The 18594-nt window shown below is 44.0% G+C and overlaps 1 protein-coding gene across 3 annotated transcripts in view; it reads right to left on the reverse strand.

The window, feature by feature from the left end:
- The window catches only part of KATNIP (katanin interacting protein), a 171598-nt gene that overhangs the window by 28828 nt on the left and 124176 nt on the right, over positions 1 to 18594 (reverse strand). For all 3 annotated transcript variants that reach the window (XM_074965609.1, XM_074965608.1, XM_074965611.1), the window contains exons 18-21: positions 11169 to 11346; positions 8359 to 8524; positions 2956 to 3113; positions 2392 to 2456 (exon numbers count right to left, since the gene is read on the reverse strand). In XM_074965609.1, the coding sequence (XP_074821710.1) occupies positions 2392 to 2456; positions 2956 to 3113; positions 8359 to 8524; positions 11169 to 11346 (567 nt within the window). The remainder of the gene's footprint in view (positions 1 to 2391; positions 2457 to 2955; positions 3114 to 8358; positions 8525 to 11168; positions 11347 to 18594) is intronic.

The following is an 18594-nucleotide window of genomic DNA, read 5'->3' on the forward strand; positions in this document are numbered from 1 at the left end:
AGGAAGTGTCAATACCAAGAGAGGGAAAATTGCTTTTATAGTGAGCCAGCCACTCTCAGTCCCTATTCAAGCCCAAATTAATGGTGTTAAATTTGCAAATGAATTGTAGCTTTGCAGTTTATCTTTGAAGCCTGTTTTTGAAGTTTTTTTGTTGAAGGATGGCTACTTTTAAATCTGTTATTGAATGTCCAGGGAGATTGAAGTGTTCTCCTACTGGCTTTTGTATGTTATCATTCCTGATGTTTGATTTGTGTCCATTTATTCTTTTACATAGAGACTGTCCGGTTAGGCCAATGTACATGGCAGAGGGGCATTGCTGGCATATGATGGCATATATCACATTAGTAGATGTGTAGGTAGATTAGTAGATGTGAGCCCCTGATGGTGTGGCTGGTGTGGTTGGGTCCTGTGATGGTGCCGCTAGAGTAGATATGGGGACAGCATAGGCAATGGGGTTTGTTACAGGGATAGGTTCCTGGGTTAATGTTTTTGTGGTGTGGTATGTAGTTGCTGGTGAGTATTTGCTTCAGGTTGGGGGACTGTCTGTAAGCGAGGACTGGTCTCCCAAGGTCTGTGAGAGTGAGGGATCATTTTCCAGGATAGGTTGTAGATCGTTGATGATGTACTGTAGAGGTTTTAGCTGGGGGGCTGTACGTGATGGCCAGTGGTGTTCTGTTATTTTCCTTGTTGGGCCTGTCCTGTAGTAGGTGACTTCTGGGTACCCGTCTTGCTCTGTCAATCTGTTTCCTCACATTCCGAGGTGGGTATTGTAGTTTTAAGAATGCTTGATAAAGATCTTGTAGGTGTTTGTCTCTGTCTGAGGGATTGGAGCAAATGCGGTTGTATCTGAGGACTTGGCTAAGGATAATGGATTGTGTGATGTGTCCTGGATGGAAGCTGGAGGCATGTAGGTAAGTATAGCGGTCAGTAGATTTCCAGTATAGGGTGGTGTTTATGTGACCCTCACTAATTTGCACTGTAGTGTCCAGGAAGTGGATCTCATGTGTGGACTGGTCCAGACTGAGGTTGATGGTGGGGTGGAAATTGTTGAAATCCAGGTGGAATTCTTCAAGGGCATCCTTCCTGAGGGGCCATATCATGAAGATGTCATCAATGTAGTGCAAGCAGGGGAGGGGCAGAGGGGACGAGAGCTGAGGAAGCACTGTTCTAAGTCATCCATAAAAATGTTGGCATACTGTGGGGCCATGCGGGTACCCATAGCAGTGCCACTGACTTGAAGGTATAAGTTGTCCCCAAATCTGAAATGGTTATGGGTGAGGACAAAGTCACAAAGCTCAGCCACCAGGTGTGCCGTGGCCTCATCAGGGATACTGTTCCTGACAGCTTGTAGTCCATCCTCCTGTGGAATATTGGTGTAAAGAGCTTCTACATCCATGGTGGCCAGGATGGTGTTTTCAGGAAGATCACCAATGCATTGTAGTTTCCTCAGAAAGTCGGTGGTGTCTCAAAAATAGCTAGGAGTGCTGGTAGCATAGGGTCTGAGGAGAGATTCCAAATAGCCAGATAATCCTGCTGTAAGAGTGCCAATGCCTGAGATTATGGGGCGTATGATTTCCAGGTTTATGGATCTTGGGTAGCAGATAGAATACCCCTGGTCGGGGCATCTCCTTACCACTAACAGAGAGAGGCTTGAGCCCTGAGAGGCTTGAGCCCATTTATAGCCTTTTAAACCTTATTTTTAGTGTTTACTGTTATAACATTGAATAGATCTGATATTTGTGGAAATGTCCAATCCTTCTTTGAATCTGATTAACTTCTTTGCCTAAGTGACATCCTGGAGCAATGAGTTTGTGTGAAAAAGTATTGCCTTTTACTGCTTTTGAATTCACTGTCTCTCAATTACTTTGAATGTCATCTTCTTCCCACTTGGATAGAGGAAGAAAAGAAGTTCCCAATCCAACTCCTCTATTTGGGAAAATTTGTTTTAAAATATATAATTAACATAGTTTAGTACAAACCATTGTTACGTCCTGACCTACATTCATGTCAATAGTTTTTGTCCTTCCTATTTAAATCATATCCAGCTTTATTCTGTATGGAGGATTATAAAAACAAGAGGCAGTTTTTAGAATTGATCCTGAATTAGAGGCAGAGCCAGTGGAGAGTTTGAAGCTGGGGTTGCATATTCATGCTTTATTGTACATGCAATTTATATTTATTTGTATTTTAATGATGCCTCGCTCATGCTTTAGGTACCTCACTTAAATTAAAACAAAGCCAGCTAGAGGAACTCTGAAAATGCTGGGATCAAGAGAGCAGGGATTCAGGGAGACCAAAAAGAACAGAATTGCAATACCCATAATAATAATAAAAATAATCACAAGATACTAAACTTAATAATACAAGTGAGAAAATGATAGGGAAGGATACAACCACATGGCATCAATGGTGCTTCATAGTCCATACTAGCTTGTTCCATCCCCCTTGCATTAATTCTGCCAAAATACACAAGAAAAATGTTAAAATCCTGACATATTTAGTAAAGAACAGACACTCTCCACCAACCCCCCCACCCCCAAAAAACACACCAAAAAACAAAAACAAACCAGTGAATTTGGAGAATTTATCCATCTGCTTTCAGCACAGGAATTCTCTGAGAAACTACAGGAAGAAGAGGGCCTTATTTTCACAGCTGAGTGCAGAACTCCACATCTATTTTGTACACACATTTATTTCTCCATGCTAATTGTCCACTGTGCATCTAGTTGGCCACTTGCACATACAGTCTTTGTACGCACACATGAAAATTAGGCACACAACTGAGGGCACATTTAAGTGCATGTAATTTTAAAAAAGTATGCCCAAAGTACTTGATATTTGTATCCATGCACTTCACAATGCATCTGCTTCAGGGAGGCCCATCCAAACAGACTACCTTCAAGGAGTAGGTAAGAGAATATGTAAGGTTTAGATAGTAAGAACATTCTACTTTACCTGCCATATGGTCTGATAATCTGTTGGGGCTTCAAGTAGTCAACGAAGAGAATTTCTTGAGCAAAGTCAAAGTGACAGTTGCCTGGTCCCTTTCGGATAAGAAAGCCCTCTGTCGGGGAGATACAATGTCCATCCAGCGAGACATGGACAACCTTAGCCTTGGGAAAGAACACCTTATTTTAACATATGGATCTAATAAAAATATGTTTTAATTTCACTGACTGAAACAACTTGATTATTAAAGATACTTTTGTTGTATTGCACTTATTTCATCTCCCTTTTGACAAATTCGTTGGAATCTGAATTCTTACAAAAAACAAGGCGTAAAATACATATACCTCACTAGTGACACAAGAAATGTAAATGAAAATGTCATTGAGACAAAAATTCCCAGGAATAATGAGAGTGCTCACACTCAGAGCTTAGCCTCCAATATGCTAATTTTAATTCCTAGTAAAATTCCATTAAAAAACCCCTTCATTTAAAAGGGGCTGAGGCTGGTTAAGAGTGACATCCCACAACACCAAACCTAAAAAGCAAGGAAGTAAGGTATGAGACATTGCTATGATCACTATTGAGCCTGTGTGAAGTACAGAGGCTCTCGGAAGAAGTGCTGAATTTTTAAATTTTAAATTTGAATTTTAAAAGTAAAAGATTTTATTTTAATAAAGGTATCACTTTTCCCTAGATTGTTGTTACATTGCTGTTTAAAGTTAGTAAATTTGGTTTTACTAGCATCAGCAAAATACAAACTAGTAGCTACTTAAGCAACTGCTTTCACCTTTAATAAGAAAGGACATCTGTTTAACCTCAGAATTAAGAGGAAGAGAGTTTAGCTTTGTGCTCTGGAATGCAAGGTTGAACGTTTGAGGAGTGACTGTTTATAGTCCCACTTTTTGTCAGATCTGCAGTTATTAAACTTGTTTGGGGTTTGGGTTTACCCTGCGGGATGTCACACCTACCCACCTTCATCCTTTTGAAGAAAGTTTTTGTTTATGGAAATTCCTTGCTTTTTAATACAGTAAGTGTTGCAGGGCTCTGGGAGGCATATAAGAGGAGATAGGGATGCACTCCACGTCAACTTTTGCCATGTATATGGGAATATGGATGGAGCAGGGATGCTTGCAGTCAGAGGAAAGAGTGCAGAATGCAGGAAAATAACACAGCTGGGCTCTTGGTAGTTGCCTTCTAGTTTTAGCCTTTGGTGTCATGTTTCCTGGCTCTTCCCAACAACTAAGAGTGTTAGAAATGTCCTTTTAAAAAATGATAGCTAAAATTCAGATGTATTCACATGACTCCAGGGGCAGGGGCATTGAGAAATACACCAAATATCACACAACTCGCAACAAAATTGTGAGGGTTGGCAGCACTGAGCCCCAGCACTGCAGCATGTAACTTCTCTCTCGGGGAGCTCTTTCCACTGCTCTCCAGCATAGTCGAGGATTGTGTCACAGACTATCTCCCTGCAGTTTCCTAGCCAAAGCATAGATGGCAGCCATCTTTTCTGGGAGCAGCCTGTAGCAGCAGCCCCACTGGAAATGAAAGAGCCAAAAGGAAGCCATCTTGAGTTGGTACAGCCTTACATTCAGATGGCAAGCAGGACTCTTAGATGTACTATATTTCAGTTGAATCAGACTCCCAATTTGGAGAGGAGAGAGAGAGAGTCCAATCCAAAAATCTACTTTAGCCTAAGGAAAGAAGCACGGAGCTGGGTGCCAGGAGAGCCCAGGCTGAAATCTCACCTATTCTACTCACTGCTGCTTATATTTGTGTGCATTTTACAGCCCTTATTACTGAGCCATACCTCAAACACCTATTTGAGAAGGCAGTCAAGTATCAGGCATCCCATTTTACCAATCAAGTAGCAGAATTGCACAAGTTAATTTCTAGCACAGCTGGGAATAGAATCCAGTCCTGTAATTTGACAGAATTTAGTCTCAACTACACTGACAAACTAATGTGAAAGGTTATCCGGTTAATCATCAGTAGGCCACCCCACCCCAGTGCGAGGACTAGAACCCAGTATTCTACAGCTGACTAGCAAATAGTTACTTAACCCACTAGGAACAGGTACATGTCACTTTCCCCTCTCGTGGTTGCTCCACTGAGAGAACAACAGTTATTCCTGCACTTCAGGCGCTAGAAAGATGGACTGGAAATGTGATGGTCTGTGGTTAAAACTCTGCTGTGACCCTCACAGGGTTCCCTGATGGCTGCACAGTAGAAGTCGTGATTTTCCAAAAATTACAGAAAAGGCTTATTTAATTCACACAGTGAGAAAATATCCTTAGACAAGTTTTAATCTGCCAACTAAGGTGAATGTGACATGTAACAAAAAACAGGTGTTCCACATTTGGGTCATATTTCACACATTTTGTTCACTGATGTCACACACTGGCCATTTGGTGGCTGAGAAATTTGACAGCACAGTTTTTAATGAAATGGGGGCCATTTTTCTGAGGGTAGCCTGTTGCTTCAGTCCCGTTGGAAACAATGGGAAATAGTGGCAATTTTACTAAGCTCACTCCCCTTTCACTTTGGAGCAAATTCTATGGCATCTGAGTTCCTGGCTGTTGAAAACAGATTTCTTGGTGTGTCTAGGATGGTTGTTGGATCTGTGGAGATAAGTGTGGTGATCCATGGGTTTCTTGTACATAATCATTTGTATGGTTCCATTACTGTTGCTAATTATGGTGTCCAGGAAGTTGATGCTGTGTGGCAACGTTCTAGAGAGAGTTTCATGGATGGGTGGTTGTTGCTGAAGTTGTGGTGGAAATCTAGGAGGGAATTTAGGTAATCTGTCCAAACGATGAAAATATCATTGATGTATCTCAGGTATATCATTGATTTTGTGGTACCTTTCTCCATAAATTCTTCCTTGAGGTAGCCCATGAAGAGACTGACATATTGGGGAGCCATCCTAGTACCCATGGCTGTTCTCATGGTTTGGACAAGGTGTTGTGACAGTCTGTAACCTTATGCTCACCACTTTTACAAGACTATGATAAACTTTGTACAAAGTATGCCTTGTGAGGCATCATTTGGCAACATTGTATGTAAAGTTGTTAAGTTCTATTGTATATGGCATGTTCCAACTCTGGTGAAACAGCCTCAAACCACTTCCCCAGAGACAAAAAGCTAGCCAGCACCACAGCCAGCGTAATCATATGGACTATCACTTGATTAAGCGGCCACTCTTTGGCAGGAAGAAGGGTGTGAGCAAGACATTTATATCTTAGCAATAGAACAGCTGAAAGTTACAGTCCAACAAACTTTTGGTTGCCTGAACCCCAGCTGGAAATGATTCTCAAAGAGGAGGAAAAGATATAAAAATGAGGAACAAATCACCTGTCATCCCTTTCTCTCAGATCACAACATCCACAATATCTGAAGGAGAAGGAAATGAGCATTGAACTGGGGGATGGATCCTGACTGAAAGGCATTCAGCCAGTAAGACAGCAAAGTCATGTGGTGAGAGAGACATTTTGCTTCAAATTCACTTGCTTGTTAAGTTTGCTAGGTATTATTTTGCATTTTACCTTTTATTTCTTTGTAACTAATTCTGACTTTTATGTCTCATTACTTGTAATCATTTAAAAGCTATCTTTCTATAGTTAGTTTTATTGTTTTATCTCAACTCGGGTGTTTAGATTGAAGTATTTGGGAACTTCATTTGGGATAACAAGGTTTGTACATATCATTTTTTATTATGAACTTTCTGTGAGCTTGTATTATCCAGGAGGGTATTGGATCGTACGAGCAGCACATTTCTGGGGGAAAGTCTGGAACTGAGAATTTGCTGGTGTTGCGCTACAGTGTAATTCATGGGTGGCAGGGTGGCTGTCTGAAGCACTTTTGCAGTATAGCTGGGGATAATTTATATGCTGTGAGTGGGCAGGCCAGGAGTGGTTGCTTTCATAGCGAAGCAGTGTAAAAGGCACCCCAGGAAGGAGAACTGAGGGGACACAGCTGTCAAACAGTCCAGCTTGTACCCTGGGTAATGTCACAGATGTCTGTTGTTAAATAGGAAATTGTGGGTGAATATGAAATGGATGACAGGTTTCAGAGTGGTAGCCATGTTAGTCTGTATCAGCAAAAACAATGAGGAGTCCTTGTGGCACCTTAGAGACTAAGAAATTTATTTGGCCAGATTGGTCACTTCAATCTCCCTGGCCCTTTGTGTGGTGAGTTTTTTGAGGATGGTTTCTATGAGTCCTGATATTCCTTCACTAAGTGTACTGTGGCCAGATGTGATGGGTCTGCCTGGGGTCCCTTGACAGCTTGATGATGTTGGGGTGTAGTGGAGTGTCCATATGGTGGGTCCTGGTGTCATTGTTCCTCCCAGGCGTGGTGTTCTGTAGACCGTGGAGCTGGTGTAGTTTGTTTTTGTGTTTGATGGCTGTCATCAGTTTCTTTTTATAATTGTTTTGGGTTTCCTGCATGATCGCCATGTAGGTTTCCGGATTGTTTTCTTCCAGTGTGTGGGAGTATGTGATGATTTCTTGTTTGAGGTGGTCTCTTCTGGGGTATATACGTATGTATGTCATGATAAGATTATTGTGGAGAATGTGATAAGTTACTGCGCTTAGATAAGGAATCACCCTCAGTGGAGGTATGTGAGGCTCACTAGCTTCTCTGCTATTATATGTAGGGAATAGGCTAGATGCCCATTAGAGGTCCCTGCAAATCCAAATAATTTTCTATCAGTTCTCAGTTCTTAGAATTAACTAAAATGATTCCATAGGGCTTATGTTCACTGCCATAAACTGTAGATTATACACACTATCCATTCCTATAGAGTGGATGGGAGTTGTAAGACCTGTTTGACATGCCTAAGGCTTGAGGTTTTAAATGTAATGAAGTCCCACAACAACCAAGGCATCTTTTAGAAAGAAATTCCTGTTGGCATTTTATACAGTGATAAAATAAACAAAAATAGAACAAAAATTACCTCCAGCTAAGACAGCACATGGAAGCCCGGGCCCCACAAACTGCTATCAGTATCTCTCCTAATTAGATTTTCTATGAAAGAGTGGCCCACACTCTAGAACCTCAATACTTTAGGAGCTAATGCCATATGGAAGGCGTCCATGCTGAGTCCTCTCCCCACCTAGTATTTACACCTACCCATTTGTTATTTTCAATGAATTTGGCACCATGTGCTACTGTGTGTCTTGAAGAAGAATCAGGCCCTGTGAATTTCTTAGAATTATCTCTGCCTCTTTTTCTTGTATTTGTTGTTTGTGAAGGAAGACAGCAAACCTGCCATTAAACCTGCCATTAAACTCAGAGTCAGATAATTTAGAAGGATTTATGCTATTACATTAAAGCAGCCACATTCATTTATCAAAGTACACATTTTCTAATGGGTGGTTAAACACTTCTGCTGGCAGTGCCACTCACCCCTCTATAAGTATCCTCTGGAGATTTATTATAGTTCCAAAAGCGAAGCCCTGCAATATTTTCAGCTTTATCAAAATGGATTGTGATCATGTGATCTTCCCCATAAGTGAAAGGAATAAGCCACATATGATTATCTTCAACAGTGATGTTAGTCCCATCTATTAACCTACAAACAGAAAAATCCTTTAGTGATAGACTGGCAATTGTTAAGCAATGGAAAATAGCAAGAGAAAACAGTACACAGAAGAGGCACAAAACTGATCGCAGGAAAACATGTGCCTTATTTCTATTCTGAATTTGAGTAGCCAGCCTCCAGACATTAGATTTTATTATGCCTTTGTCTAAAAGTTAAAAAAGCACTCTACACTATATCATCATGTAATTAAAAACAGTGAGTAAAATTTTCTAAAGTGTCTAAGTCACTTAGGTACTTTTGAAAATTTTACCCAGTATCATACTTACAAGAAGACAAATTAATGTTGAGTTAGGTAACCTTAATTCTGGCATTTCCTAACTTTTGATTGTTTGACTTCATAATTTAATATTTTTAACTTAGTGTTTTATATGTTTATATTTCATATATGTGAAAGGGGGGCAGGGAGAGAGAGAATATATATGGAAAAAGATAGAGAACACTATGTAACCTGATAAACGAGCGTAAAAGGAGAAAGAAGGAAAAGAGGAAAAAGGTTGAGCAATCATGAGGTATGATTGCCATAAGTATAGGCTTACCCATGCTAGGTTTTAGCTCGCTAAAAATTGCAGTGAAGCTGTGGCAGCATGAGTGGAGGCTAGCCTGTAGTTGCCACCTGGGCTGCCATGGCTTCAATGCTATTTTTAGTGAGCTAGCTGGATCAAGGCTAGCTGGCTACACCTACATATGCTGCAGTTATATGCGGGCCGAGGGACGTACCGGCTGCCGCTTCCCGCAGCCCCCATTGGCCTGGAGCGGCGAACCGTGGCCAGTGGGAGCTGTGATCGGCCAAACCTGCGGACGCGGCAGGTAAACAAACTGGCCCGGCCCGCCAGGGGCTTTCCCTGAACAAGCAGTGTCCCAAGTTTGGGAAACAATACAGTAAATGAATGTGGTTCTCAGTTTTGCATTTGGTGAATATATTTTCATCCTGGTTAGTAAGCTAGGTCCTTAAACTAGATGATATCGTCTTCCTTTTTTAGGCATTGAAAGGACAGCAATTGTAATTACCTCAGTTTAGAGCAGACGTATAATCTAAAAAAAAGAATGAGGTTTCAACGCAGTAACTTTTAATGATTAAAACTTTATGATTGCAAAAGTGAACCACTCAAAAACCCGGAAATGACAAAGTTAATGTTGCCCATGTAGTCTTAACTCTGCCCATGTGTTTATGCAGCATGATACAAGCTTTAATTAAATCACTGCACAGTACGATTTCCGAGAACCTCTGCAGTGTATGTGTAGAATCATACTCAGTGAAGGAAAAGGTGTGATAGAGTTATTTCTAAATAACTTAAGTCTGAAGTAAAATAACATTACACTAAGTACTTATTACAAATATTTAAAGAAGTCAAAATTAATTGTTCATAGTGATGTTACTATTTGTAATAATTTTTTTACATTTGTGCCAAAAGAGTGCTCCCTGCCTGACTTCTGAGTGCTTAATTATGCAAGTGTAACGTTTTCTTTCACAAGTTATTTTAAGAGAATTCCTTAGGTTTGTTATTTTTAAAAAATGAAAAATGGTACATCTGTCCTGTGCAAAATATTCACTTAAGGAAACAAGGTCTTGCATAAGTCACTACATATTTTATTCTCTGAGGCAAGAACTCCAGTGTTCTCTTGTCTCACTGAACGTGCTCCTTGCACCATTAAATGTTGTATGCACTGTGCACACAAGCTATTACTATTTGTAATGCAGTTACACCTAGATGGCCAATCAGGGATAAGAGCCCCATTATGGTAGGTGCTGTTTGTACATATGGTGAAAATGTGATCCTGCCCAAAGAATCCAATTAATTTTACAGAAAACTTTACATTCTAGGCACATAACATATTTCAGATGCATGAGCCATGTACATTGAATGAGGTGGAGCTACCAGGAAAACTACTGGAGCATGTGTGACATGCAGTTTTCATATGGACATAACTCAGCCCATAACCCATTTTCACTGGAAAACTGAAAGGTGTTTCTCCATAATGAAGACTATTTGCTTGACATAGTTCCAGTGTTTACCTCTCTATTTTAGTGCACAGCTTTTTTTTTTTTTTTAAAAGGGAACAAGAACCTATATTTGCTCAAACTTTCCAAAAACGATTAATACTTGGGCTGAGATCAGGTCTGCAAAATTGTACTGTATAGTCCAGTGGTGGGCAACCTGCGGGCTGCATGCAGCCCACCAGGATAATGTGATTGTGGGCAGCGAGACATTTTGCTGATGTTGACCATCTGCAGGCATGGCCCCCTGCAGCTCCCAGTGGGTACGGTTCGCCGTTCGCAGCCAATGGGAGCTGTGGGACGCGGCGGGTCACAGGGACATGCTGGCACAGGAATCTGGAATCTGACACAGGTCATAGCTAATGATGGCACAGCTGCAAGTTTACATTATTATTAATTATTATTATTGTTTTGTTATTATTATCATCATTATATAGTAAGGGTTAAACAATTATACATTTTATAAATGTAAATTATATGTATTTATAATAAGTTCTCATTCATTACCTCTAAAATCTCAGACTAATGAGAATATTGAGAAGACTATCATGGAAACAGCCCACACAGGACAAAACACTTCAGGAGATACTTAGCGTTTTCAGTTGTTTTCCTACTTACTTGTCTAATGTTCTGGAATCTTCCATGTACTCTGCAAGGTCATTTAAATCCTGTGGTGAAGCAGAAATCTGAGCCATAGTAATTGGTAAAGCCTGACCATCCTTTCCTACTACTTCAAGTCCAGTCAGTCCAAGATAATGTGAGTCTCCCCAGGATAAGGTGAAATTTAGCTGCAGACCTAAAAATAAGAATGAACACATACATATTTATCAGTCAGTAGCAGGAGGCACCAAAGAAATGATCCTAAAGCACATACTAGCACAGAGGTGGGCAAACTTTTTGGCCCAAGGGCCACATCGGGGTTGCAAAACGGTATGGAGGGCTGGATAGGGAAGCTGTGCCTCCCCAAACAGCCTGGCCCCCACCCCCTATCCGCCCCCTTCCACTTCCCGCCCCCTGACTGCCCCCCTCAGAACTCCCAACCCATCCAACCTCCCCAAACTGCTCCTTTTCCCCTGCCCACCCCCTCCCGGGACCCCCTGCCCCTAACTGCCCCCCCCAGAAACCCTCCCCATCCAACCCCATCTGCTCCCCATCCCCCCCGGGACCCCATCCAACGCCCCCGCTCCCTGTCTCCGGACTACCCCGCCCCCGAACCTCCGCCCCATCCAACCGCCCCCTATCCCCTGACTGCCCCCTGGGACTTCCTGCCCCTTATCCAACCCCCCCCCCTCCCCTTACCATGCCACTCCGAGTGGCAGGACAGGCTTATTGGAAAGCCTGGGAGGTGGGCGGGCGCAAGCTGTGCTGCCCCCGTGGCAGCGTAACTACAGGGAAGGGGAGACAGCAGGGGAGGGGCCAGGGGCTAGCCTCCCCGGCCGGGAGGTCAGGGGCCGGGGAGAACGGGCCTGCGGGCTGTAGTTTGCCCACCTCTGTACTAGCAGATCAGTTTATTAATCCAAACCTCCATAATTAGCATGCAACAAGAAGAAGCACCTCTCTTCATTTTTTTCCAGGTGCATCCAGAAAAGTTAAAAATAACAGAATGCAAGTTCAAGGGCTAAGATTTGCTAACAGTAACTGGAGATAGCAAGGGATCTAAGGAATCCAGAGTAGCTTGTTATCCACAAAGAAGCAGGAGTTTCAAAATGTTTAGGAGCGGGCATGCAAATGTAAACTCTATGCCTGCAAACTCAGCCCATCAAGTCCATTCAAACTGCTGCTAAGAGCATCTTCCTGACAGAACACTCTTACGACGTCACCCCCACTACTGCCACCTTTTATGGTTTTATGTAGAGTCCCATGATTTTGACCCCTGCTGCAGGAGCTCTGGTGATAATGTGAAGAACTCATGCCCTCACACAATTTTGGAGCAGCTGGCTACACTTACCTCCATCCCACTTCCAGGAGCTACCTGATCCTCCTTTCCCCATTCCTAGCTGCCACCTGCTCTCCCCCTCCTTGGACCCAGCAAGTAGCTGCTTCCCTGCCCCTTTCCTTCCCCTGCCACCAACTGTCCCCACCCCACATGGAATTATGGAAAATAGATCCTGTTAAACTAACTTGATTTTTTTTATGAGACTACAAGTTTGGTGGATAAAAGTAAGAGTGTTGATGTAATATACTTAGACTTCTGTAAGGCATTTTACTTGGTATCACACAACATCCTGATTAAAAATCTGAAAAAGATTTGGGGTGGGGATTGGATAATCAGTTGAACATGAGCTTCCACTGGGACACTGTGGCCAAAAGAACTAATGAGATCCTGGGATGCATAAACAGGAGAATCTCAAGTAGGAACAGAGAAGTTATTTTATCCCTTTATTTGGCACTGGTGCTATCACTGCTGGAATACTGTGTCCAGTTCTGGCACCCTCTATTCAAAAAGGATGTTGATAAATTGTACAGGGTTCCAAAAAGAGCCATGAGAATGACCAAAGGATTAGAAAAAACGCCTTATAGTGATAGACTCAAACTCAATCTATTTAGCTTAACAAAGAGAAGGTGACTTGATTAAAGTCCATAAGAACCTACTTATGGAACAAATATTTAATAACAGGCTCTTCAATCTATCAGAGAAAGGTTTAAAATGATCTAGTGGCTGGAAGTTGAGGCTGGACCAATTCAGACTGGAAACAAGGCATCCATTTTTAACAGTGAGAGTAACTAACCATTGGAACAATTTACCAACTTTTGTGGTGGATTCTCCACCACTGACAATTTTAAAATCAAGAGAATTTCAGGAGGGGGAAGGCAACCTTTTTTGAGATCTGTACTGAACTAATCCCAGAGCTGCAGTGATAGCCTACCAACACATGGCGCCCCATGCCTGTGGGGATATGGGTTACCATTGCCATCTGGAAGCTGGCCATCCCCAAATGCTATTAGCCAACCAGTTTGACATGGGGAGATTGACTGCTGGGGCCACTGTCATCTACATATGTATTGCTATGGAAAAGGTACACTGGGTTACAGAGCTTGGTAATGCTCAGGGGATCATTAATAGCTTTGCACACTTGGGGTTCCCAAACAGTATAGGGGCCACTGATGGACTCAGGTGCCTATTATTTGGCACCCCTCTCTTCCTCCACATACATACTAGGATCTTTTGGAACTCAGCTCTTTTTACCTTAATGAATAATGGACAGTTTGCCTCCAGGACCACTATGGACATTAATGGTGGGGAGGTTGCTCCAGTTATCCTGGGAGACCTGTGTAGGGAGCCAGGGTGGCTCCCCTCCGAACCAGAGGGTAAAGAGCCACCCTCTGAGCCTGAGTGGGCGGGGCCAGACCAAGCTTCTGCCAATCCCTGGAAGGGGAAGGGTGGGACAGGAAATACAAAGGGCGGGGCTCTCTGCCCAGTGAGGAGAGCACCAGGGAGCGAGACAGACACAGGCTGCTCCCTCGTGATCCTGCTGCTGACCCAGGCGAAGCCCTGGGCAAGGAGGAGCCTGACCGGGGGGAAGGCCTGTGGCAACCAGGGCTGCCGGCCGCTGAATACCCAGAGGACCTGGAGGGGCCTGACGGCAGCCCAGGCCAGCATGAGTCCGAGACCGAGGGGGAGCAGGGGTGGCCCGCAGCGGAATATCCGGAGGACCCGGAGCTGCCCGCAGCGGATTACCCGGAGGAGATGGAGGTTCCGGAGCTGCCCGCAGCGGAATACCCGGAGGAGATGGAGGGACAGGAGTGACCCGCCTGAGAGAGACCGGGTAGGAAGTAGCCCAGGGGCCCAACTACACCGTGGGGTGGGTGTGTTTGGTCAGTGGGTGCGGATTGCCCCGCTGACCCAGCAGCGGGACCTTCGCCTCCCGCCACTGTCAGGGCCCTGGGCTGGAACGCAGTGGAGTTGGGTGGGCCTGCATTCCCCTACCCCGGCGCTCCCCTGCCTGAGGGGTGCGCTACTGACTTTTGCCGGCGCTCCCCTGCCTGAGGGGTGCGCTACTGTCTCCGGCCGGCGCACCTCCCCGCTAATTCCCCAACGCCCGGGAGGTGGGGCCGAGGCCGGCCACGGAGACCATTGCTCTCCATCGCACCTAGGGGCTCGGAGGACCGACCGACACCTGTCACACCTGGCTTATCCTCTGCTTCCCTGGTTAATGAAGCTGTTCACAGGATGCCTCAACAGAAGGAACAGTTCAACTATCGCCCTGCTAGTTGCAGAATGGCAGTGGACTACACATCTGGCCATTTGAAAAGGAGGTGCTGCTGCTTCTGGAATAGGTTGGAAGCAGCAGAAAAAAAGTTCCAACAATTATCGCAGCATGTTGGATTTTGAACAATATTTGTGAGAGTAAGGGAGAAAGCCTTAACGATGGGTGGGAGGCGGAGATGCAGAGACTCACTCAGCAGTGTGAGCAGCCACCAAGGCATCCTACAGAAATAGCTGAGGCATTATTATCAGAGACAGCTACTGCTGTTATTTTGAGTCTCAGGGCCAAAAAATGTGCTGTGAATTATTTCAGGTTTAAGGATTTTCTATGTTAAATGGGATGACTCACTATGTATGAATTTTAACAGTTTTTATTATGTAACCACAATCAGCTATGTAACAAACTAAATAAAATTTTAACTGAAGCAGAAGCAATAATGAAACAAACATTTTTATTATTAATACATTAAACAACAATCTATTAACTAACAACTTAAAAGAAACCTTTAATTAAAACAATAGTGAAGTAAAAACAGTGCAAAAGTGCAGTATAAAACAAAACAAGGGGGAGGGTGGCTTAAAGTCACAGGGAAGTATACACTTTGCCTCTGTTTCGTCTTGTTCGAGGGCCTTCTGGAATTGAGTGGCAAGGCACAAAGTTACCAGGGGAGCTGAAGACTCAAAACAACCTTGCTTCCATGTGCAACTGTTCTCAGCGCCCAGATCTGCCTGTGGGAAGGGAACGGACACTGGGAGGACTGCCCAGGGGGAGGGGCTACAGTTGGGAGGAGTTGCTGCTGTTCCCAGTATCTCTTATTATCTAGGGGCTGCAGAACAAGGCTGAGTCCTGCTGTATGACACTTGCAGCACCTGCTGCCCTACATCAACATGTGTTGCAGCAGAGCATTTAGGCTTTACATTGCCTCCAGAAGTTGGCTCTGCATCTCCCATTCTTTGTCAATACTGTCTTTGGCCACAGCACTGCTCTCCCTCGAAACTGTCATGCTGCCCTTGACCACACTCTCTCTGGATCCTATGATCTCCCTGTAGAGCTCCCTCTCTTTTTCCCTCTCCATTTTCAAATAACGTCTCCATCTCTCCACTATTCTGGTTTTACTTTAGGACTTTGATGAAGTCCACAACATTTTTGTCCTGAGTCTTCCATTTTCTCCCCGGCAGGTTTGCCAGCAGCTCAGCTGTAGATAAAGATCCCGTCCTTGAAGGTCTGGCTGCTGCAGGTGCCATGGCTGTGGGAGTAAGAAAAAAACAAAAGCAGTTATTGTTCCTATTCCAGACAGATTACAATAGCATTTTTATATGTATTTCTGATTTTACCTCACTGAGAGTCTACCCAGGTTGGGGAACCTCAGATATGGAGAATGGTTTGTACATGAGGAGGGCTGGCTGCACTGGGATTTTTGTTTGTGCAGTATATACTATTTGGCTTTGCTGTTGTGCCTTGGAGGCTGGGAGCTGGGAATTATGTTCCTGGTCTGGCTTTGCAGGTTTGGTGTGCCGTAGAGGAGTTTATATGGTATAGGAGGCCTTACCAGAGGGCACCCAGCGGTGAGCTGAATAGTAATTCCCTCTACATTCCCTTTAGGCTATCCTGACTCTCCACTGCACTGAGGTGGGTGACTAGAAGGCAGAGAAAGGCCTTACTCAAAAAGGCAAAGAGCAGACCAATGAGCTATGCTGTGAAGTTATTCCCCAAGATGGTTCCCCAAGAAATGCTGCAGAAATGGAAGAGAGTTGTGAGCTATTCTGGGGGGAATGACTGTGCAGATATCCCCCACAATATCTAGATGAATATCAAGCAATTGCGCCCTCTGTGGTGTGGGACTAAAAATGGTTGATAATCAGGACTTTAGTATGAGACAGAGGTTGTGACAGACATGTCAATTTCTTACAATATCCTTAAAAAACCTTATTGAATTAAGTTTAAGTATCTTTGGGGTCCATTCTGTTAAATGCAAAGATTAAGTATTATTGTGGGCCGGGATTGTATGTCACCTCTTTAGAGAGGGGATGGGATGAGAGGCCTGCAAGTTCAAAGAACTATATTGAAAATTTGCCAGACAAGAATGGCCTTTTGGGACAATATACGTTAAATGGATTTCCTCGGGAATAGGTAGGGGGAGGTTAAGGCGAATTCCTCACCTCTGGTTATGCAAAAAAACCTGCCTTTTGAAGCTACACCCTGAGGAGAGAGGTTTTTGTCTGCTGATTTACCTGTTGCCAGAGAGTGGAGATCAAAGGCCTGAGCTGTATAAAAAAACAGATGAACTGCCACACTTTTGTTCTGGTTCTGAATCTGAGACAGTTATGAACTTGTAACCACTGGGAAAACCTAGTTGTGGGTTTTCAAGGACTTACAGCTAGCAGAACCTGAGGCTGGAGTTGGGGTGACCTCCAGTAAGCTTTTAAGCATGGGTGGGTGTGCTTTTATTGGTTTGATATGTTTTCTGTTTAATGCTTTGACCTTAAGAATAAATATGCTTGCATAGAAAGAGCTGTGTGGTATTTGGTACCTGAGGGTAATTACACTATTTACAGCCTTTGGAGAGAAAGCAAAGCACAGATGCTGGCCTATTTAGACAGTCTGGATTGCTGGTGTATCACAGTGTAGGCAGGGAACTGTGCAGCCTGAAAAAGCCCTGATCAGGAAAGAGTGAGATGTAGCTCTCTGTCAAAGAGAGGTGATGGCTGGGGGCCAGAAACCTTGGAGTAGGTGCCCTCAGTGAACCATGGAGGGGGAATACAGGTCCAGTTACACTGGAACTGTGACAGAGGCCAATTGCCCAGTTGTAACAGCCGCCATTTTGGAAATGTGTACAAGGGAGGAAAGGAGTGGACAGCATGGGCCGAAGAAGGGATGGATGCAGGAGGGGGCTGAAGACTCACCTACAGTGGCTTCAGCCCTGGGACACCTGGAATGGAAGCTAGCACTGCAGGAAGCACAACAACAACAATAATAATAAATTGTAAAGCTAGACACTTACATAGTGAGGTTTTCTCCACAGGATCTCCCTCTTCAGTTCTGGCCAAGATTGCTGGCTGGGAATTGGGCTTATTCGTTATATGGCAGCAATCAGGTTTGCCTTCTTCCAGACTGGCATCAGGTCCTGTTGTCCCAAAGAGAACCTAACTCTCAGGGAACCTAGAGAACCTAAGCTCTTCAATGGCCTCCTCAAGTTCCTCCTCCGAAGAGTCTCGCTGGTCATCCTCCGGATGGGAAAAAGCTACGGTAGCAGGTTCCACAGCCTCCCTGGGTTTGGGAGATTGTGTAACAGTGCAAAATCCTGTCCAGATCCTCAAAAAGTAGACAGGACACCTATCTACTCCTGGACCATTTTCTGTCATCCTGGTTTGAATATAGGTTATCCTGAGCTGTTTGCTATTTATCCTGCACTGGTCATCCTTCTGGTTGTGGCCCGTTGTGGCCATCTGTTAGCAATGTCCACAAAAAGGTCTTTATTGCGGTGACTGGCCACAAGAGCTTCCTGCACTGAGGCTTCTCCTTAGATAGCGATGAGATCCAGTGTCTCAGCACAGCTCCAACAGGCTGTGCGAGGCATATTGTGGAGTTTCTGGAGTAATATTGCAGCAATGCAAGAATACTCAAATCCAGCAGCAAATGGACAAAATCTGGCCCTGTGTCTGTTTTAAAATGGGAGAAGGGGGCATCCTGGCAACTTGACACCAGAGGAGGGGAGGGCACAGAGGTACACAGACAGGTTGGTAACAGTTGCCCATAAAGCAGTGAGATAGCTGCTGGAGGACTGCCAAGTAGCGTGCAACAGTATTACATACATACAGACAGGTGGCTTTTCACAT

This window comes from Natator depressus, chromosome 10 (genome assembly GCF_965152275.1).
Source record: "Natator depressus isolate rNatDep1 chromosome 10, rNatDep2.hap1, whole genome shotgun sequence".
NCBI classification, from domain to species: domain Eukaryota; kingdom Metazoa; phylum Chordata; order Testudines; family Cheloniidae; genus Natator; species Natator depressus.